At 41.6% G+C, this 23,148-nt stretch overlaps 1 protein-coding gene across 1 annotated transcript; it reads right to left on the reverse strand.

Moving 5' to 3' along the window:
- Positions 1 to 1,340: 1,340 nt before the first annotated feature.
- On the reverse strand, positions 1,341 to 18,316 carry LOC119919221 (plexin-D1-like; the record flags this gene model as incomplete). The annotated part of the gene is given in 11 exon segments (XM_038739657.1): positions 1,341 to 1,610; positions 2,103 to 2,187; positions 2,561 to 2,740; positions 3,186 to 3,325; positions 4,661 to 4,769; positions 9,729 to 9,874; positions 13,443 to 13,600; positions 14,658 to 14,766; positions 15,064 to 15,153; positions 16,707 to 16,805; positions 18,217 to 18,316. Coding segments are annotated over 10 exon segments (1,329 nt in total), but the record flags the coding sequence as incomplete, so codon positions are not given.
- Positions 18,317 to 23,148: the final 4,832 nt, after the last annotated feature.

The raw sequence follows: 23,148 nt of genomic DNA on the forward strand, positions 1-23,148 counted from the left end.
TTATGTGAACGTGACTAAAGGAACTTTCAGCCTTGTCTGCTGTTCACAGTGGGGGCAGTCAGTTTACAGCAGAGGTGATTTTGAAGCCAAGAAATGAGCAACCCTTAGAAAATGCCATCACTTGTTCTATGTAGAACTTGAATATGGGTTTTTGGAAGCTGAGATAGCAAGTGTTTTCTGCTGATAGTAACTTTAAGTTTGACTGTTTTCCTCACAAAAAAGTAGGCTTGTCAGCCATGTTATCGGTGTGGCTATGGCAGTGTCGGTTATTCAGTCCAGCTCTTTAGTCCAGACTGAAATATCTCACCAAGTATTGGATAGTTTATTACATTACAGGCACTCGTGGCCTCTGGAGGATGTATTTCCTCTTGACTTGTCATTTATTGCCACCATTTTTGGTTTTCAGTAAAATGTCTCAGCAACTATTGGATGGATGGCCATGATATTTGGAGTAGATATTCATGTTCCCCTCAAGATAAACTAAAGTGACTAAAATCCCTTTGGTGATCCTTTGATCCCTTCATATAGCGCTACCATCATGTCAAAATGTAAATGTGTCCGGTGCTTTCTGGTGATTTATGACCAAATACCAGCAAAACTAATGACATTCCAATCTTTGTGCTTTGTGTTTAGTTAAACCTAGCAAATGTTTGCATGCTACTATGCCAGGCTAGGATGGCAAACATGGTAAACATTACCTGATAAGCAGGTCACTGTGAACATGTTAACATGCTGATGTTAGCATTCAGCTCAAAGCACTGCAGTGTCAAAGCACAGAAAGCTACTAGTGTGGCTGTAGACTCTCAGTCTTGTTTTCTTGTAAGGATGGAAAATCTAGCTGTGTTAGTTTGTGCTTACATGTTAGATTATGTTCCATTTTTGGACAAAATACCAGGGTTCATTATACTCAGTGTCAAATCTCTTTCTTGATCAGTTATCTCTTGTCTTCTATTTATTAGCAAAGCACAATGTACAAAAAATTGAGATAATAATTTTAATAGTAGCATTTATGTAATATATCTGCCAACATTTTAATTTTAATTACAGACTATCAATTTTTGAGCTTATTTGTTAAACATTAGTTGTATGATATGTATGATTCAACCCTAGTGCTGTTGCAAACTATTGCTGCACAATTATGTTGAATCTGATCAAAAATATTGTGTAAAGTACAGTTTAATGACTTTCTTTTATAACTACCTCACAATAAATACTATGTAGTCAATAAAACAGCATCCTATACCCATCCAATTAGAGGTGATCATTTCCTTGACTTATCAGGAAAGCACCATAACAACAAAGCACTAAGCTGAACTTCCTGTCTCAGCAGCGTCACTCACGTTGATGACGAGCGTCAGTGGCTCTCCTGGGTGGTGTTTAATCAGCTTCTCCTTGTTGGCAGTGAAGAACTGAGGGTCCTCCACGTACTCCAACAGGAAGTGACCTTTATGAGGCTCCCCCTCCTCTTCCTCTACCTCGCTGTCAGAAGAAAAGGGGCTGTCACCCGTGTAGAGGACTCCATTCAAGAAAAACTGCACTGAGGTCTGCTGCGACTGGCTAGATGCATGGGAGGGGCAGGTGATCATGGAGGGGGAGACCACTGTGCAGTGCTGAAGAAGGAATAAAGAGGAGAAGGAAAGCTTATAATGCATTTTCCATCCACCCATCAAATGGTTAATGACATGATCTACCTGCAACATAATAATAAACTATACATTTTTCCCCAGAGAGAGTCAGTTGAGAACTTGTAGTTTTATGAGGGGTTATTTGCAAGGCAATTTCTTGGCCAGGTGCAGTGACTTCCTGACACTTTGGGTACATTTATTTACTTCTGTTTCCTTTAGACAGAGCCAGGTTAGCTGTTATCCCAGATTCAAGTCTTTATGCTAAGCTAAGCTAACCAGAGCTAGCTTCATGTTTAACTGACAGATATTGGAGCGGTATTGATCTTCTCATCTACTGTAACTCTCGAAAATTAATTAGTGTAATTCCCTAAATGTCAAACTAGCTTTTTAGGTTGGTAGAAGTGTGCTGACTTCATGACATGATTAAAAACCTTTAAAAATAGATAAAAAAAGGAATCATTTCAGCTGATTACTCACTGTTTGTCCAATTCCCAGCACCTGCATCGTGACGCTCTGCACCAGATCAAAACCGCGGCCTGTCACTGTGATGGTCCTGCCACCACTGTAACACAGACACACACACAGACAGAGAGTCACATCTCAGCCATGATAACAATGTGCCAAATTCATACTTAGATGCAAATACGTTGAGACCCTGCACCACAGTAAGACAGAAACAGGGGACCAAATAATAATGCAAAACAGTCCAACTGCAGTGAAAATCCGCTCACATGTCATCAAAGACATGCTGCTACCCTGTCACACACGTGCTGCGCTATTTAGAAAACAATACGGAGAAATGCTGCACATCAGGACGGCATTACAATAACAGTTTATGTCAGTGACTCTGGGAGGGGAACCGCAGGGTCATCCAGCTTGAGATGTTTAAGACATTTTGGTTTTAATGCTTGTGGTGTGTGTAGCAGGTTACCTACCTGAGGTAGCTCTTTTTAGGGTGAATGAAGCTGATGGTGGGGTTCTTCTCATAAGTGTAGGTGGCGCTGAGCTCTGTGCTTTGACAGGGATTGTTTTCAAACTCCACACACACTGTCACTGAGTCAGTGTGTGCCTGTAAGGCTGGCGGCATGGTGCACTCAATGGTCTCATCTGTTTTCCTAAAAAATGAGGTAAACATCGTAACCGCATGTCCCGTGATGTCTACAAATGTTCAAACCCCAACGTTTCCACTTAAAATCAAAGTTATGTTTATAGCAGTTTGGCAGATTTTCATACAAACACTACACAATACACAAACTACGCAGAGCTGCTGAGCGTGCATATCCACATAACTTAAGTTCAAGTTCAAGACCTTTATTTGTCCCGAGGGGCGATTAGTTTTGCTGCAGTAGCAAAGAAGTTGTACATAACAACAAAGACGACAACATGGTGTCAGCTATGTAAAAATAACTATCAATACTATCAATGCAAGGAAAGCACCTTCATATGTTGTGTCACTTAATGGTCAACATTCAGATACATGAAGACTTTCTCTGACAGACTTGAGACCTGACCTGGACTTGAAGACTTAAAAAACAACTTTAGCTACAAGCAAGCACTCACTCGGTGATGATACATTCCAGTGTGTTGTTGACCATGACTCGGACCAGAGAGCCAATGTCCAGGTTTTCCCCCCTGATAGACACCCTAGTTCCTCCAGCTCGAGAGCCCTTCTTCGGCTCCATGGACAGCATCTTTGGGATCTGAATGCAGACGAGAGGCATCACATTTATCACCAGTGATCTGACAGCTTCTGTCACAAGAAAAGTCAGGCTCACTCAAAGCTGTGTTTGTGCTCTATGATGCTTCTCTTGACACCAAATAAAATATTTCCTCATCCTTTGAGGTTCATATATCTTGACAGCTGCTGACTATAACAGTAAATTAGTGAAGAAAACTGTGAAGACAGCCCATGCTGCAGTATGTTAAAGTGCTGCTGAAGCCAACAGGCCTTTGGGCCCAAGCTTGCAGGACAGCTATAGTGGTGGTAAGAAGCAATGATGTTCGTGCATACACGTGAAAGACTGCATGTACACACAGCCATATATTCACATACAAACAACACACAAAAGCTCCTCAGGCGAAGATGAATATCCCTGTCCAGCTCTGCAGCTACCAGCATCAGCATTCCTGCACTTCTCGAACTTTCTATCCCCGCTATGAACCTTGCCTCCAGGGAAGCCTCTTATCCTTACTGACAGGATTCACTTCCTCATCAGTGTGCACGGATGGAGGAGACCTATTGTGTGTTTGGGTGTCAGAGTGGGTGTAAGGAGGCAGATGTTTCCGTCTAAAGGTTCGAGGAAGGAGATGCAGTAGAGGCGCGTATCCTGTCTCCGAAACAGCTTTCCCTTTTTCGCACATCTTCCCCTGAACACCCTGCAGTAAAAACCCCTCTCACACTGAGCATCTCAGAGTGTGATAAGGAAGCCAGAGAAGAGTTCCCACAACGGCACAGTGTAATGTTTGTTGTTCTGGATTTTCCTCATCCTCATGTGTCAAGATGGGCTTCAAGATCAGGGTGATTTCTCTGTGGGATGACTCACAGGCAGAACCGCTCTTAGAAGTCACTGAGATGATAGACCGTTCCAGCACTGAATTATGAAAAACTCTTTTGTCTAAAAACAAAAAGACACAAAGGGCTTACATGGGTATTTCCACTGGATGAATACTCTAAATCCAATGGGAGACTGTGTGGGTTGAGGTCCATTAACACAATGCTGGCTGGCTCGACACGATCAGTGATGAATTCAGAGCAAAGGGACATTCCAACAATCGCCATATTTGTTTTTGCTGGCAGCGATTGCAGAATGACAATGGTGTTTAGTTGCAGCTCAGAAGAACGTTTGAAGATTCCCACACACTCACATTCCTCAGAATCATAAAACGCATCTGTTAACACTCAACTGACACACTTGGGAAGGATTTCCCAGCGGGGAACAAGGAACAAGAGAGCGTAGAAGAAGAATGTGGAGGGAGAGACAGATAGAATAGAAAGCAAAGATCAGCAGGAGGTTACGTGTCTGGAGAATACTCACTAAGTATGAGAAGCTCTCCTTTGACATCCCCATCTCACCCTCATCCACATGCACTTGAACAATATCTGTCCTCTCCTCATGTGCAGACCGTCCAGTGACACACACCAGCCTGGGGAATTTAAAAAGAGTGTGACCTCCTTGTTTTGTTGTCAAAACACCATAATCAGAGAGCATTTAATAAAAAGAAACAATGATTGTGGTTAGGAACGCTCAAAAAAGCTTATAACTTTAATGGAATCAACTCATTTAAAAAAAAAAAGGAGTTGCTCAACTGAAATTGCAAGCGAGGGGGAACCAATATAAAGATGAAGAAAGAGATCTTGATCACGATTGCTAAACAAAGACACATAATTAATCTTGGAGAATGGTGGTTATGAACTAATTCATCAAACCATATTACATTTACATATGGAATCCAATAAAGCCTCGAGAAATCTGATATCAGGAGATGTAAAGTTCAAAGCTCCTCAGACCAGATGTGTCTAACAACAGAGAAGATTAAAGGTCTGCTGAGGCTTGTTCTCTCGCCTCGTGGCTGTGATTAAGCCTTGTGTCATCAGTGTGCGCTCTACAGGGACGTCTCATATTAATGACACAGTGGTGTACCGAAGCACAGGGATCTACTGTTCTGGGGGCCTCACAGGGATAAATGTTCTGGGGGGTAACACAACCTTTATCACCTCACATGATCCCCCTTCCAGCATGACACCCTGTCGGTTTATTTAGTCAGGTGCCTCGTGCTACAGTGGTTATAAATTCTCAGCAAGTGATTGACAGAGGAATTGTGGGGATTTTACATAAGCGGAGGAGCTGTGTTTTATGTAGGAGGACCTGGCAGGACATACAGTAAGATGAGGCTGGGCTGGACAGATCTGGGTTTGGCTGGGGTCACGCTGTCAGGTCTGAGCCCAGGGAGAAAGCTGTTTCTGAGTTTTTAAATGTCAGGCCTTATACTACTCAAACAAATTTTGTTTTTTAACCGAACTCAAACAAGAACCACTGTAGATTTTAATGAGTCCAATTAAAACATGGATTGTCTTTATAAGACAGAATAGCTGTTAAAGATTCTTTAACCTGCAGTATCAGCCATCTTTTCATAGCAGGGTCTACATTTCTGCTCATTAATTACAGAAGCATCAGGAAAAAAAATGTTGTTGCACTCAGATTACAGTCCTGTCTGTTGCGTGTCATGAGGGCAGGAGCGCACCTGTTTGAAGAAAATGCATCATTTCACATGCTTTGATTTAGGGGGGGAAAAAAGGACAAACAAAATGAAACATGACTATTCACAGGCTGAAGCCCGAGGGAAATAAGAGAAATTAGAGCCCAAATCAGCCCAAACCTGTATGTTTGCTTCTGGATGGATTCAGGCTGAGAATCAAGCTGTTATCACAACACATAATATTATGTGATATCTGCTATTGAACCATAATGCTTGAGGATTTTTTGTGCAAAAAATACAAACATAAAACCAGTATTACAGAGTACAGACACAGGCTTGTCAGTAGATAGAAGGTATGATAAAATCAGCCTGAAGCAGTGCACACGTGTATCAGGCTTTCTGCAGGGTTTACCAAGTTTAATTTAAGACTTTTAAATCTTCTTAATAGCAAATAGACAATACATATATGGAAGTACGATGGAAACTCAGTAGGGATGGTATTTATCAATATATCACTTTTTTGGGTATTTCCCTATCGATCATCCTGACAATTATTTCCTGATCAATAGTTTGTTCTATAAAATCCAAGGACATCTTCAGATGTCCTGTTTTGTCCGACCAACAGTCCAAAACCGAATGGTATTCACTTTGCAATGATATAAAATAGAGAAAAAGAAAAATCCTCACATTAGAGAAGCTGAATCCAAATAATAGTTAGCTTAAAATGATTAATCAACTATCAAAATAGATGGCGATTCATTTTCTTTTGACTAATGGTTCTAACAAAAAAATCCTAATGACATAATGAATTAAGTGGCAGAAAATGGATAGATTAACCATTTGCACATCTATTGTAACAGCCTGATATTTGTTCATTTATTTGTTTATTTGGATCTGTGGCAGCTAAAAAAATGCTATCAAATATAAATACATAATAAATAGAAAAACGGAATCATGAAGACTTTTGCATATCTGCAGATACCCTGGTGTGTGTATATGTGTGTGTGAGCTGATTGTGATGTTGATACAGTGTAATCATAGTCAAAGGACACTGAGCCGACAGAGCCTGGACTGACCGCTGCTCCACATTCCAGCACCGCCCCACTGTGGGGATATTATGGGTTTCAGAGGGTGATATTTTGACTTGTTCTGAAGATGTCTCCAATCATTTCCCTTCAATGGATGATGAAGATGATCAACAATAAAGTGCGTGTGTGTGTGTGTGTGTGTGTGTGTGTGTGTGTGTGTGTGTGTGTTTGGATGTGAGTGCTGTCTGCAGTGCAGCTAAATGGACATGGCCAAGGCCATTCAAGGCTCATATTAAAATGATAGAGAGGGCAGCATGGAGGATCTGAGCCAAATATTCAGAGAATACTTCAGTAAATGAGGTGTGCCTAGACTGACTGTGCCATTAATTAAAATGTTGACACCCAGTGAGTGGAGTGCTGTCTCCACAATTCTGCACATTTTCCTTTTGGCACAGAGATGTGAACTTTCACCTCTCAGCGCATGAGTAGACACCTGTCTCAACAGCCCTGGTAAATGAGGTCACATGTGCAGGCGTGTGTGTGCGGTGGCGAGTGTGTTTGTATGGCATTTCTGCAAGAGCCACTTTGAATTTAGAGCTTCTGAATGAGAATATTTTTGTGAAACAGGGTTTTACATCTTCATCAAGAGGCTTTAGGGGTAAGGATATATTATATAAAAAGTAGGGATTGGCACATTAACAAGTTATTATCGCGTTATTATCGCCGTAACGCATTAATTAATTAACGGCAACAATTATTTTATCACACGTTAACACAGTTCTTATTTTATTATTATTAGTTTGAAAGTTCCTTGCTCACTGGCTCTGAATACACATACAGTCAAACCATGGGTCACAGGAGGGGCGGGATATTGATCAGCCTGCAAATCACCCACCCAAACAAGCAGTGGAAGGAGGCTTCGGCAGACTACGCTGTCATGTTTTTTCCATATTTTTCCACCGGCGATCTGTTATCATGGCAGCAGGTGACGCGCTCGCTTGTTAATGACGCAGCCTATCAAACAACTTAAACAGCCGAAACCAATATCTGCACCTTGTGTTCAATGTTGCTTTAAGATTACCTGGTCTGTGCTTGTAAAATATCCACCGCAACTTGTAACGTCATTTCAAGTTTTTAACCGAGTGAAGTTTGTGCGAGTGAACACACGCACCGACTTAAAAATTAAATAATAGATTAAAAATTTTAATCGTTGCCCAGCACTAATAAATAGGTTTAGATTTTTTTCTAAATCAGGTTCATAGTAAGGTGAGATGTGTTAAAGTGATGAGATCAGATTAAATCATTGAGAGGTCCCCTCAAGGATAGAAATATAAAGATGTACGTGTGTTCATGCTTGTGTGTGTCGGTGCAAGTCAAATGTGCTGACACTGTCAGATACACTGACGTGTTATGATTTGTCAGTGCCACTTCCAGCAACGAGGATATGCTTTGCTGTCATAACAACCAGCCTCGGGAGCCAATGAGGAATGACGACACAAGATGAGAACACCCCAGAAATGAAACGTGATTCGCTGTTTTTGACATGTGCGGTTTTGGGGAATGTGTCAGGCAGCTGGAGTGACGGGTAAGACCTGCAGGTCACTCTCCAACTGGTCTTAATACAATGATTGGCTTCAGTGGAGCAAGACCAGATAAACAGTTCCATTCAAGGAACATTACAGATACTGAATGGAAGTTTGGATGTAACTGTAGAGTTACCAGGACTTCCACAGAGCTCGGTTATGCAGGTGTCAAAGCGGGGTCCTGCTGTCTCCATGGTGACTGTGTGATGGTCCCTGAGCTACGGAGGGATAACGATGGAGTCATTTAAAATGAGAATTGTTCTGCATAATAATATTTGTGAAAATTAGCCTCATGAATACATGAGAACTAAACCATGCAAGGATGGTTGTTGTTCTATTGCCAAGACTGGTGGACATGTAAGAGCTGGATTCTGCTAATGATTTTTAATGGTGATATGTGAGAGAAAGTTTGGTAACTTGTTTAAAAGTGGCTCATCTGGTGTTTTCTTTAAATAAAAGTTTGTCAGTTACAAACTGAGAAGTAAAATTGGCTCACACGAGCTGCTTTTAATGGCGATTTTTGCAATTCTCACATTTTCATATCGTCAGGGTTAAAAGAGTACTCCACAGATATGCACTCCTCTAACATTGTCGGACTCACAATTGACAGTAAAAAAAAGATCCAATATTGCCTCAAGCAAAGATGAGGAGAGGGTTACAGAGGTTTGGTTAGCTCATCGGTGGTGTTTCCCTTTAAATATAATGTTAACACCTGTATTACAGGTATTCAAGAGTTTCCTGTGGTTCCTAAAGTTTTTTAACAGATGGCATCTCTCGATTTTCCCCTGCTGATAAGGTCTTCCAGTGAGGGACAGCTGGCTTCCTCTAGTGGCTAGCCATTAAATGAGTTTTAATTTCACTGGTTCAGGTCTGGTTTCACACTGTGTCCAGGGCTGAGATCTCCATGTCAGGATTTCTTTAAAGGTATATAAACTGCGACAAATCTTTCCATTTGTTCTGATAGTCTATTTATGCCTGCCATCCACCTGACCACTCACCTGCCTGAAAGCATGCAAGGTTACCATGACAACAGGTAATTGTTAGCTATCATCTCACCAGTCCTAGCTGCAGCATAACTGCATATTTTAGCAGGGTTTAAAAATACAAACGATATTGATGTATAGGACATGCTCTTATTTCTTCCATGGTGCCATTTTCACAATGTAGACTGTGTAATTAAAAAAGTATAAAGAAACGGCACTGTTATGCTTCAGCAAACACTTCGGTAACAGCTGTCAGAAACCTATGCGTGCAAATTTGTGAAACATAATTCTGCTATATGTTACAGTACTTACTCTACAGAAACGGTGTAGAGGTCAGGCCGGAGAGTACATGGCTCATGTCCAATAGATACCATTACTGCCTCAGCCCTCCGGCCCAGGTTCCTGCCCTGTACTGTCAGCAGGGTGCCTCCTTCCACTGGACCCCTCAGGGGGAAGATCTAACAAAGACAGAATGAAGCAATGAACAGGGAGAAAGGAAAGCCTGGGAAAACACTGTAATATGCACAATACATTAGCGCTCATAAGTAGATTACCTCCCTAAAAATGTTCCACTAATGACGGGTGATAATGAACATGACAGAGAATTTAGAGAACGGGGATGCTGTCTCTGATGCTGACATGGACCGTGGCACACAGAGAGATAAGGACAAGTGGCCCATGTAAGTGTTCTTCAGCTGAAGACTGAGATCTAACAGAATAGACACACGGTTTAGGTGTATACACACACACACACAAAGCAGACTCTTAACTGTGCCAGTCTGAGACTCTTCAGCCTCTAATCCTCTACAGAACATGCAAATAAAGAGCAGCCTAAGAGCCCCCTTCACATCCCACAAGAGACAGACAGAGTGAGAGAGAGAGGGCTGGAGAGGCGAGGTGGAGAGCACAGCAGAAAGGTGGATGAGTGGGGAGGCAATTTAGGGAACTGAGTGTCGAGAGGAGAGTGAATGCTGGTGGTAGTGAGAGAGTAAAGCCTCAAGAGGGGAATTAATGCAGATTGCTATTCCCTTTCATCTGTTTTCCTGTGTCTGCTCCGTCAAATTCCTTAGTCCAATTTCTGCTGTTGTTCAGGGGTATGGCTCTCACACATCATTTCAGCCCTCGCCTTTGGTCTCTTAACTTTCCACTCAGGAGCCGCGGAAAGAAAGGAGAGGACCGTCACCTCTCAAATCACCACGGAAACAAAGCGTCAGAGATAGCATCTCCGATGCCCAGACAGAAGCAATCTACCATCACCTTGCCACTGTAGCATGGCTAGCCCAGTTGCATCAATGCTTTCCTGAATGACCCCCCCTGTCAAAGCCGAGGTCAGTGTGACCCCTCTGCGTTATTAGCCTGGCTCCGGCGCTATCTTGAAACTCAGCCTAAGAATGAAAACAGCACTTCTGTTTGGTCTAGGTGAAAGGACAAGGTTTGGCTCTGAATTCAGATCATTTGGAGACAGCAAGAGTGACAGCGCATAAAAATAAACCATATATTTCCCAGCTAGAAGGGGGAGGCAGTTAAGTAAAGAAAGAGCATATTACTTTTAATATAGTGTGAAAACAAACTAGTGGAAACCAACCCATTACTTATGCAATTTTTATGTGTGAGCTACACCACAGGAAATGATGTAAATGTTTTTGTGGTTACTTAAAGCTTTAGAGTATTAAGTGTGACCACCCTGTGCCTACTTAGGCCACATATATATACTTCCTTCGAAGAAAACACATTCTTTCATACACAGACATGTATGCACACATACTATGGCATGGCAGTTGAACACAGAAAAGCACCCATCCTCTCTCTACAGCGAGAGTTATTTATTATCACTATGCATCTTATAGCACCCTAGTGTGTCTCTGTGGTGCCATTGAGCATTGACATCAACATCAGCTGGCATGCTGTTCATTTACACCTCTTACAAGTCTGTGAGTCTTGATTTACAGCACAAACTCTGCCAGGCCTTCAGGGAGATCACACGGTGTGAATGTGTCTCTGCGAGAAAAAAAGAAAAAAAAGAAACCTCCACAAGGAATGTTGGAGCTATTAAACTAAACTAAATTATTCCACATCCCCGTATTCAAATCCGATATATTCCAAATGTACTGCACATGCAGGTATGCAACCTGCACCAGATAAACTACCTAACTGATAAAATCCACATTTTCTTTTTGTTATTTTTTGTTCCCAATAGATCGCTTTGAGGCCAGATCTTTCATCTTCCTTTCCTCACTCCAGTTCCTCTGCATCACACTAATCACAGAGGACATGAGGACAAAAACAGGAAAAGGCTCCTCACTATACTGTACCCTTCTCCACCCTTTCTCCGTCCGAATAGGTCTCCATCCTCTCTCCCAAACTCACCCAGATCCAGATCCCTCTGTTCTCGCTTTCTTTTCATGTTGTGGATAAACTATGTTTGGCAGTTCCTGTTTTGGATGCCGAAGTACCTCTAATCAATTTTTTTGAACAGTGCACTAGCCCACACATAACATGAGAATAAAGGGCCCGCAGAGATAACAAATGTCTCCATTGTCTTACGTCACGCTATTGAACGAAGAGCATTTTTCACAATTAGGTGGCGTGTAGCAAAGTTTAGGGAATAATGAAATCCTCCTCCATATTATTGATATTTTGGTACTAGTATATTGCGACGGAGATTGTATGTGACAAAGCAGAGCAAGAAAAAACACATTTCATTGTCTTAGCCGTACACGTAGTGAAAAGGACTATATAACTAAGAACTGCTGCGGTATGCGTGTGTGTGAATGTTTAGAGAGAGCTGATCTTTTCCTCCCTAAGCTGGAATACTCGGGCTCAAACCCCTATGGATTCTCTGGGAAAACATGGCTGCCAAAGCGTTGCATCACACACCCCACATAACCACAGCCCCAGTATCATTTCTGCAACCTCCTCTCCTGAGAGAGAGAGAGAGAGAGAGAGAGAGAGAGAGAGCCTGTGTGTGTGTGTGTGTGTGTGTGTGTGTGTGTGTGTGTGTGTGAGAGAGTGAGAGAGTGAGAGAGTGAGAGAGAGAGAGAATACTGCAACAATAGTCTACCTACACATACGGCATCTCAGCCCAGCTAACTTCAGTCACGTAAGAAGTCCACTCTCACAGAGCATCCTGTTAGTCACAGTACACTGACAGCTACAAAGAATGAGGGATAATCGTGAATGCTTCAATATGGCCTATTTGTGTGACATATTGTGGGCCTGTGTGTGTGTGAGAGAGAGTGAGTGAACGTGAGTGTGTCTGCCTGCTTTGTTCTGCTCACTTATTCCCCTGGGCCGACCAGGTTTTATCTACAGGAAGTTCAGGCCGACTGGGTCTCATGTGAGCCGTGCTTCCCATGACCGCCTACTGCGGCTGTGCTGATATAATGTTCGGTAGTGGCAGAAAAAGGTTTGGAGGATGACTATAAATACTCTCCCATTAAAGTTGGACAAACAAATGAAGAGGATCATGCAAATGAGCTCCATAAACAGTTTAGAGAAAGGCCCCGCTGGTAATCACGATGACCATTTTGACGTGACCGCAGTCAGATCCTGTGTAAGATAAACACTCCTTAATTCCTTTTTACCACTGTGTTTTTGCTCTTTTTGTGGCCACAAATCTAAAATCCCTCATGGATCTTGTTTGCTTTCGTTTAGATCCTGAGGCTTTCCACACAAAGAGCCCTATACAGACACCATCCACACAATTTACACACATACTGTAGTTACACATGGTGGAAGGTGTGTCGTCCTTAGTGACTTAGCCCTTAGAGGACCGCTGTGTCCCCTACAGGGTTTGGCTAAGTGAGTGTTGGTGTTATTACTGAGTGAACTGCTTCAATGAGACACTATTCAGACACTCCCTCAGCAGCTGACACTGGACAGACAAGGAATGGGGGCACCGCAACATGTGAATGACCCCATGATTCAAGCAGAACCGAAAATAGAGCCTGATGGCTGCAGAAAGGGGGTGGGGAGCGTGGGACAATGAACGCAGACATTTGTAGCATGTTTAACTTGTGATCTTACCTTGTGGATCTCGGGAGCTGGACACTGATTCATGATCGACTGGCAGTCATCCCTCAGCTTACAGCTGTTTTCACACCAGCCACAGAGGTGACCCTGATCCTCCCGGCCCCAGCACTGGGAACAGTCCGAACTGCCCACTTTACAGTTGTACACCTCCACTAGAGGGAGATGGGATACAGGGGGAGAGACATAGAGGCAATTATTATTGTAATACAGCATCACTGAACTGTGTTTGTCTGGTTAACTTAAAGTACTGTAGATTCTTTAGTTTCTTTCATTTGACCCATATGGGCGGCATGCTTTAAATAAACAGCATAAGCATTTATAGGATGATGCATGGCTATAAATATAAATCAGGAAAAAAGAGAGAGAACAAAGCCAGCGAGAAACAGATGATTATGTTCATGTTCCAATGTGCGTCCCATGGAGAAGTCCCATTTGTATCACCGCATGTGCATCTGCGCATGAATGTGTGCATATCACAGCGTGTATGTGCCTGCGTGTGTGTGATAAAGTGTGAGTCTATTTTTTTTATTTTTTTTTATTTGATGACTCTGGATGTTATGAAGCGACCATCATGTCCGTTCACTTAATGTCTGGCAGTAACTCAGGGCTGTTGTTCAAATGGTAGACACATGGACTGTGAACAGCACATCTGGGACTGGGCTAGGCGGTGATTGGCTTGTAGCTGCACTGTAGACAACATGCCAAGTTCAAAAACACTTTTCATCACCCCATTGTTGTCATGGAGCTCAAACTGTATTTCAACAATGCATACGGACATGGCTTATAAAAGGCATTGATAACACCTTAAATTGCAGCTCACTATGTTCTATAATGATTATGTGTAATTAGACAGTAGCAGAATATGATATTATGGTAAATTACTAGTTGTTAGAAAATTATGTGTTGTAATACACCAACTACTATTATTGTAGTCTAACACTGTTTGTCCCTGTAAGCGATTCTTTATTTTTCTCCAGGTTTAATTAAATCCACCAGTCTCATCAGAAAACATTCATGCACCAGTGAAATGCATTCTGGGAGCAACAGTGTCAGATTTGTTCTTATTTTTGTGAGTCTCTAATTACGCTGCACATACAGGAGAACTTATCAAACAGCTGAAGCGCAACAGATGGAAATGGTATTTTTCATTTGTGTATTTTTATTTTATTTTTTTTACATGTTTACATAACTATGATTGCAATGTCTTACCTATCATGGGCTGAGGGCTGTCGACAAAAATATCCACCCCCGGTCCATTAGAGTATCCTCTCCTCCTCAGGTTGAGGTGATAAACCTGACTCCTCTGAGTGGTGGACAGCTGCATGGACAGAAAGGTAAAGGGCAACAATAAAACAGGTTGTGCTGTGAATGTGTGTCATTTTGTCTCCACATGTATTTACTCCGTCTTGCTGTTGATCTAGATAATAATGGGTTCTTAATCAACTTCCAAACAAGGGTTTAAAATAATTGCATTAAAAACAACTTACAAACAAGGATTACACCTAACAATAATGAGCACACTGAAACGGTAAATGTACAGTGCACTTTACACAAGCTTAACTGACCTTTATTCAGAATTACAAGTTATTTCTGGTAGGTCATTGTCTTCACTTACTGTAACTCCAGTGCACTTGACAGTCGAGCTGTTCAGCCATGTGGCCTCATATCGTGGCTCCGTCCCAAAGTCACACTCCAGCCCCTCCCCCTGTTATGCAAAGCACACATTTTAAACAATATGCAGTATTTAAAAAAAAACAAGCAAGCAACATATGATATTATGCTGTTCTCAGAACAAGATAATCACTGCTTTAGTAGCCAAAATGAGAGAACTGGAGAAAGCTTCTGCTAAGAAATTTTCTGTCAAACACGTCTGGTAACAATTGACAGCTCCGAAGGAGTACCAGGATACTGAAAAATAACCCACAATAATTGTCCCTGCCAGGAAAAGATGCAATCCATTCAAAATTCATATTCATAAACATCTGGACTCCCACACCTCGGCAAGTCATCTGAGAACTAGAGTAATGAATATGAATTTATTCTTCGGAAAATGAGTGCCCCAAGTTTAACTGAGCCAAGGTATGTGAAGGTAAGACCATAAAGGAGCTAAGATAGGAGTTAAGAGCAGTAAAGGATAAGCACTTGAAGAGGATGAAATCATTTGTGTGTGTGAATCCAGACGGCTTAAATTGGTCTACTTCCATCGCCCTCTCCACACTTTGCTATTTCTATGTGCTTTTTGACACCAGAGAAGCCTGATTTTTTTTGGCATCTGACAGGCTCTTTTTCCCACACATTGAAATGTTCCCTGGACTTATGTACACATTGAGAACTAACAGATACTGGGGGACAAACTTGCAAGCATCTGCTTGTTGTATGTTTTGGTGTGCCTGTTTATCACAGTAAAGTCCAAATAGTTTATATTAGGTTAATAAAAAGTGTGAGAACCAAACCAAAATTCACCACAAATTCCAGGAGGGTCTGAGTGACGGCGATGCTTATCCAAGAGCACAAACATGAGTGACAACATATTTCCTGCTGCTTTGACTTGCCGACAAGTCAGTTTGCCTAAACTTTCATACTAAAGAGTAGTATGAATAACCAATCACGTCCAGGCTGTCCTGAGGAAATGTGTGTGTTTGGGGGTGTATATGATTCAGTGTCTGTCACCATAGCAACACACCAGCTTGAAAGGCCAGGGTATGGCGTGTGACTGACCACGCCTGGCAACTAGTCAGCACTGGAATTTTTAGAAGATCCCAGTTGTGTCCTTATCGGTGATGCAGGATCAGCGTCTGACTCGCTCAGTGTGGATTAAGGATGAGAATAGGAGTTTAAAAAACTGATCTGGAAGGACTAACCGAATTTAAAATGAACATGAGTGAAATAAAGCTCCTGCCGCGTGTGCTTCCTCAGACTGACTGCACATTGTACACTGTGCTGACGAAGGCACAGCTCAGCTAGTCACAGCTAGATACCAGATGCATGGTGGGCCCAGACAACTGAGCAGTGAGCAACATAAGCATAAAGATACTCGCTAATTCTTCTTTTTCATATCTGTCTCACAACATGGAGATCACTCAAACTCAGGTTTTGCTCATTCATTGACCCAAATCCCAGCACACAAAGTTCCATCTGCATTTAACTCAGCTTGAAGCAAACACGCCATATGCTTATGTTTTATTCCAGTCATTTTCACAACGTGCATTTTGGACAAAGTCCAAGTCCAGCTCCATAGCTGGGGGTTGTCTGTTGTACCTCCTGGATGTTGCTGATGGATACGGTGAAGTCCTGGGCCATTCCTGATGGTGATGGAGGAACCTCTGAGGCAACCAGGCTGGGACAGGAAGCAGCGTTCTGTGGAGGAAGTGACATAAAGGAGTTAAAGAAAACAATGACTCCCCAGCACACATCCGCAACCCAAAATACCTGTCCTGTTTATCTGTAGGAGGAGGAAATGAGAGGGTAAAGTCTCGCTCTGAGGGAAACAACAATAGCTTCAAATAGCGAGACGATGAGGGATTAGAAAAACAGACCCACCGGACACTGTGATGGGCTCAGCAGAAGAGTAAAAAACCAACCTCCTCATATCCTTATGACCTACATTACAAAGACCTAATCCAGTTTTATTCATGTTTAAAAAGAACCTAACATTTAAATAACTAAAAGTAACTTGAGCCTCTTGTGCGTTAATATATTTGTTTTTGTGCGTCTTGGGATCTGAAACAGCACGCCTGACTAGGATTGTATTTGCTTAGAAAAATGATGTTTTTATCACTTCAGCTATTTCCTCTTTCAGGGGGTCTTGTGATATAAAGGCAAAGCATTCATGTTCACAGCAATAAAACACTAGACACTAGAACAAGACCAGAAGTTGACCAGAGGACTGTGAGTCATATCCTCTCCACTTTTTCTGGGACCAGAACTGTGTGTGGACACAGTCAGACCCCCTTGCCCTCAGGGCCAAAGTCTGCTGGGAGGATGCCTCCTCACACGGGCCATGGCTCGGCAATAAAGCTCCACGGGGTACAAGTATAATAAGATGGCTGACTTAGTCTTGATGTTGTCAGGAGCAAGCACAAAGGACAGTGGTATCTGGGGAGCTGTAATTGGTTTCAATGATGCTACTCTAGGTTTGGATGCATTTCCCACTTTCACAGCCTTCTCATGCGCTCATGCCAAGCCTTTTACACTATTCGGTTTGTTTGCTTTTCAGAGTAGTTAACACCCTCATGGGGCTTTATGTTGCCAAACATACAACTACATAATCCATTTGTACAATCTCATACTGTGTTACCTACCTAAAATGAAGGCGCATAGCTAAAAAGGTGTAGGTGTAGATTTATCTCTTTGCTGGGAACAAGCAGTCTTGACATTTAGTAATAATTCCCTATAAAAACAGGGACACAGTGAACCTACTCTTCCACATGCTGGGATATCAAACTAAACTGCCAACGTTAGAGGAGGTCAGAGGAGTTTTAAAATGGTACATTACCCTGTAAGGAGTCTGTAAAACCAGAACCTCCTGAGATTTTATAGCACGTTTCAACATTTCTACAGTTGAGACATTTTAAACCTCATACTGAATTGCCACATGATTGCTCTTGCCTAACCTGTCTGGACTCAGATCATTACAGCAAACTTGGAGTTGTTGGACAGAAGAGTCTGGATTGTGTCTGAGGTTCTAACTAGTGGGATCCTAATATTATGAGATTCTCCGGGCGTCTCTTTGAGTAAATGGAGTTTAAAAAAAAGGAGAGTTACCCACCTCCAGCAGGTCGTGCTTTGACTCATCTTTATTGGAGACACACAGGTGGTTCTCTTGGTCCCAGTAACACTTCCACTTGGTGCTCAGGCAGCTCACACATCTGGCATAGATAGACACATACATGGAAAGAGTCGAGAAACAAGGATCAAATTTAGCCAGATCTGAATTGTTTTAACCCCTGTATCTCCCTCTAATCTGTTCCCATGCAGTAAATACAGTCTTTATGTGGCCCAATCTTTAGTTTCAAGTGTAACACAACTGCCGGACTGATTACAGGCATCAAAGTTTAGCTTTAATAAAAGGAAGTAATGATTAGTCACAGTAGCATTCACATTCATTCCACAGTTACAACACAGCCAGCCAGGAGGTCAAACTGGGCCAAATCTGCTGAGATGAAACAAAGCACTTCTCTATAAACACTCTGCCTGGTAAATGATGATGTGTGTGTTAAGTGCTGTCTCCTGTATTTCTAGCTTTGTGTCTACCATTTATGGTTTTGTAGTCTAGTAGCACAGGTGTAGGTCCAGAAGCAGACAGTGGACTCCACACATTTCATGCAAATGTATTCAAGAAACTACGGTCTTGGAGCGGAGAACCAGGATAGGGAAGTCGGAAAGTAATGAGAGACAGACTGACGTACCTTTTCGTGGGATTGACATTAACAAAAATATAAAATATCGCCAGCCTTATCCTTTAAAGCAACAGCGTGTAACTTCAGAAAGCAGAAATAACACTATTTACTATTTTATTTTATTATATTTCAATTATACACATCCTTGCTCTATTCAATACACTTAGGGGTTTTACAGCTTCAGCCTAGTTAGTCTGGTATGACTAGTTGCGTATGGTGACTAGTGGCTTTAGAGCAAACTTTAGATAGATATTGCTTTAAGCTAAAAATTAAGCTTAGGTTAGAGGGTTGGTTCAACCAGATAACCAGCGCATTATTTTATCTAGCCATACAGATAGTCTTGGTTTTGTTTGCTGAGCTTTTGAGATATTAATCTCTGAGATTTCTGCCACCAACTCAATATAAATATATATGAAAATTTGCGTGTTGTGAGTTGGGTGATCAACATAGGTGAGAAGATTAAGGGTAGTGTTTGGGGATATGGATTATACTGTATTCATAGTTGCTGTGGATCGAGTACAAACGTGTGTTTTTCAGTTAAACATTCAATTGAACACCTCCCCTGTACAGTATGTGTGTGAGTCGAGTGTGTGTCACTGAATTACTGTATTGCCTCTGGGAAGAGACAGATGTCTCACACTAGGAATGATAGTGCCTCCAGTGATAGCAGTACTCTGGGGGGGGGTCTTTAGACTGGGGGAAGTGGAGTGGGATGGGTGTAAGGGGATGCAGGAGAGTAATCGAAACGTGTGTGTGTGTGTGTGTGTGTGTGTGTGTGTGTGTGTGTGTTCTGATTAGAAACAGACGGCCCCCTCAAGGCTCTTATCAGCTGCAGCTTTTCTGTTTTCCCTGACTCCCTTTCTGTCCTACTAAAACACCTTACACTACCACACACACACACATATACAGATTGTTCGCACAACCTCTCTCTCTGCTTGACCTAACGCTGACAGTAAATACCCTGTGACACTGCCCACTCCGAGTCATAATGACCATGCACACACACACACACACACAAACACTAAATACACAGTCAGGCTCACACTCACAGGGCCTCTCAGTGGACACAGCGGTTAAACACACATCCTCAATCATGTCTCTGTCAAAGAGAAATACATCCGGAAGAAAAGACCAGTTTCAGGGGAAGCGAAAGGAGAGGAACAGAGACAGACAAGGGAAAGGGGGAAAGAAAGACGTGCCAAAACATTAGACACAGAGAGAGACATAAAAAGCAAATTAAAAAAATAAAAAGTGCGTATGATTGTGTGTATGGTTGAGGTACATTAGAGAAAAACAGAGTGAGAGGGCACGTTAGGTGGTTGTCCACTAGGCTGTTTGGTGAGACTGGAATGCTATCGTCTGGTTGTCATTAACACTCTGCCTAGTGACCACTTTGAATGGGTCCTGGGAGAACTGTCTAAATACTCTCCCACACACACACACACACACACACACACACACACACACTCACATACACACACACACACACACACACACACACACACACACACACACACACACACACACACACACACACACAAATTTAATGTGTTAATGAATGAATTAATATCTCTTAAAGCTGAAATCCGTAACCTTCCCCTTTGTTGAGGTTTTTTCAAATTTTAAGCAAAAATAATGCTGATATTTTGCCACGGGGCCTTTTTTGCCACATTGGAAGTTGATATTTCATTCCTTATGTCAGCTCATTTCTAATATCATGATTTATTACAGTAGGACTAGTTAAAGGGGTACTCCAGCGATTTGGCCTCACACTTTCGATAATGGTAGACTTACAAGAGACACACGAAGGAAACAATATTGGTCAAAATTGAATCAGCAGAGGATGAGATGTTCAGAATTTTAGTCCATAGTGTGGGCCAAGATCCAAAAATACTGTTTCCTACGTTTTCCATAATGCAACTTAATGGTGTCTTTCTTTAGACACTTCCTGACTTGTAAAGTTTCACATCTTTTAACACAGTTAAACACTGGTAAAAATGTATAGTCTCCAGTTGAATTTGAGAAAGACCTAATGACATCACTATGACACCATCGAGGTAATTTGTCAGAGCTACAGAAAATACAAATGTTTTCACAGTGAGTAGTATTCTTTGTGACAAGAAAACTGATCGTCATGTGTGAAAGTAAAAAAGTACAAGTACCCTTTGAAATCTCTGAACTCTGTTCTGATTGGTTGGTTTGAGTATCTATGATAAAGCGCTATATAAATGTAATGCATTATAATTATTATCATTATTAAATGTCTGTCAGCTGTCATTGTGGTTCATTGTCATACTCCTTTTAATTACATGGGCTTTAGACAATTTATGTATCTATGAAAAAGTGTAATGTGAGAAAATTTGCTTTTAAAAGAGATATTGTCAATACTTCATTAAACTCGGTAGCGCTGAAATGATTACTCAATTGTTTGGTTGATTGATAGAAAATTAATCTGCATCTATTTTGATAATCGTTTATCTTTTTTTAAAGCTATGATTTCCAGTTCCAGCATCTCAATAGTGAGGATCTGCTGCTTTTCTTGGTCTTATGTGACGGCTAATCGGGTTTCCTTGTAGTTTTGGACTGGTGGCTTGACATTTTAAACCAGGAAATAACTGGTAGATGAATCGATAATGAACATAATCATTACTTCTAGCCCTAAAATTCGGTTCATTGTCCAGCCCTTTAGGAGAGCATCCAGTGGTATACTGCTGATATTATCTCACCTTGTTGTGTGCAAGGTTAACAGTTATGTAGTTGAATGAGAATATCATCCACTGACATCTTTTGAAAGATCATTTTTGCTTAAGTAATTAAATCACATACTAAAGTTGCGTGGGATGACAGCCAATATAACAATATGTTTACCATAACTTCCTTTTACAATATTTCCTTTGTGACATTGATGGTTTGTACAGACATTATTGGCATTAATGTCTAATAACCCATGCAGAGATGACATAAAACAAAAAAAGTAAGATTTTACCTTTAACATAAGAAAGGAAGTGATGGCTTTTTTCATAAAGCGCAAAACAAAGAGATTTGACTATCTAGTTTTATTGAAAAGAAGTGGCTCTTTAGGGATAATAAAAAAAAAACAGATTAAAGTGATTAAAATCCGATAGAGTATAGCAGCTCCGCAGTTTGCAGTCCAATGCTCATCCTGTGAGAATGGCACTTTGCTCATTATCACCTTCAACAAACCACCGTCTAATTTCACACTCCTGGACCTTGCCGAGCACAGAGGCCACGTGCACATATTGGGTACAGTCTTGCACACATGTACCTGCAACTGCTGTGTTCACACCTACAGGCTGTTTTCAAAAAGTGAACAAAAGGGACAGACCCAAATGATTTCAATCTCAGTGAATCAGTCAAATACACACACACACACACACATTGATGCCCCTCTAAGCCTAAGATCCGCCCATCAGATAAAGTGGATCCTCTGACATGGTCCAACATGCAAGAGGAAGCCAGCTGGTTAGCCTCCAGATATGAGAAACCCCTCTTTGTGACCAGGCCATACAAGTCGCAGTCCTTTACAAAAACAAACATCAACATGACCAGCCAGACATACATATCCAATTTCCTTTGGCTTAACGTTTACAGCATATTAATCCCACATTTGATCCTGCACTGAGAAACCTTGAGCAAGCCAAATACACACTAAGCCCCCCTTACACACTGAGGCCTAAATAGAAAGCAAGGGAAAAAACAGGAGAGGAAGAGGTTAGGGACAAAGCGGAAAGGCCTTCGAGTAGAGAAACGTAGCTGTTCTTTTAGCTTCCAGCTATATTTGCACATCTGCAATGCCATAGAGCTATAAGCATCATTTTACTGTAATAGCTGGTCAAGGCAGAGCTACTTTTAACAACTTTTTGTACAGTCAGGAAGTTTAATCCAGTGGTTTCCAATCTAGGGGCCACGCCTATCCATAGGATCCAAAGAAAAACCTGGGAGGTCATGACCTTCTCTAATCTTTGCTTTGTTGGCGAAATATTGGGAAAAAAGTTTTATCTCAGACAATTAATTAAATGAAATCCCCTTAAAAGTTAAGAGATTAAATCAGTCGGTGGAACTGCTAGCACAAGGCAAAAAAGTAGGGACCACTGGTTAGTCTTAATCTCAATCATAACTAGTAACTATAGCTGCCAGATAAACCTACAGGTGACAAATATACACATTTTTTCCATTGGAATGAAGTGGAGAATAAGTAAATAAGTTACTTAGTTACTTTCACCACTGTGTGTAAGTGAATAAAATTGGATGTAATGGATCAAAACAATGCTGTTGGCCAA

This window comes from Micropterus salmoides, unplaced genomic scaffold, assembly GCF_014851395.1.
Source record: "Micropterus salmoides isolate LMB-PRFRI ecotype aquatic unplaced genomic scaffold, ASM1485139v1 Ms_hic_scaffold_2621, whole genome shotgun sequence".
In the NCBI taxonomy this organism is placed as follows: Eukaryota; Metazoa; Chordata; class Actinopteri; order Centrarchiformes; family Centrarchidae; genus Micropterus; species Micropterus salmoides.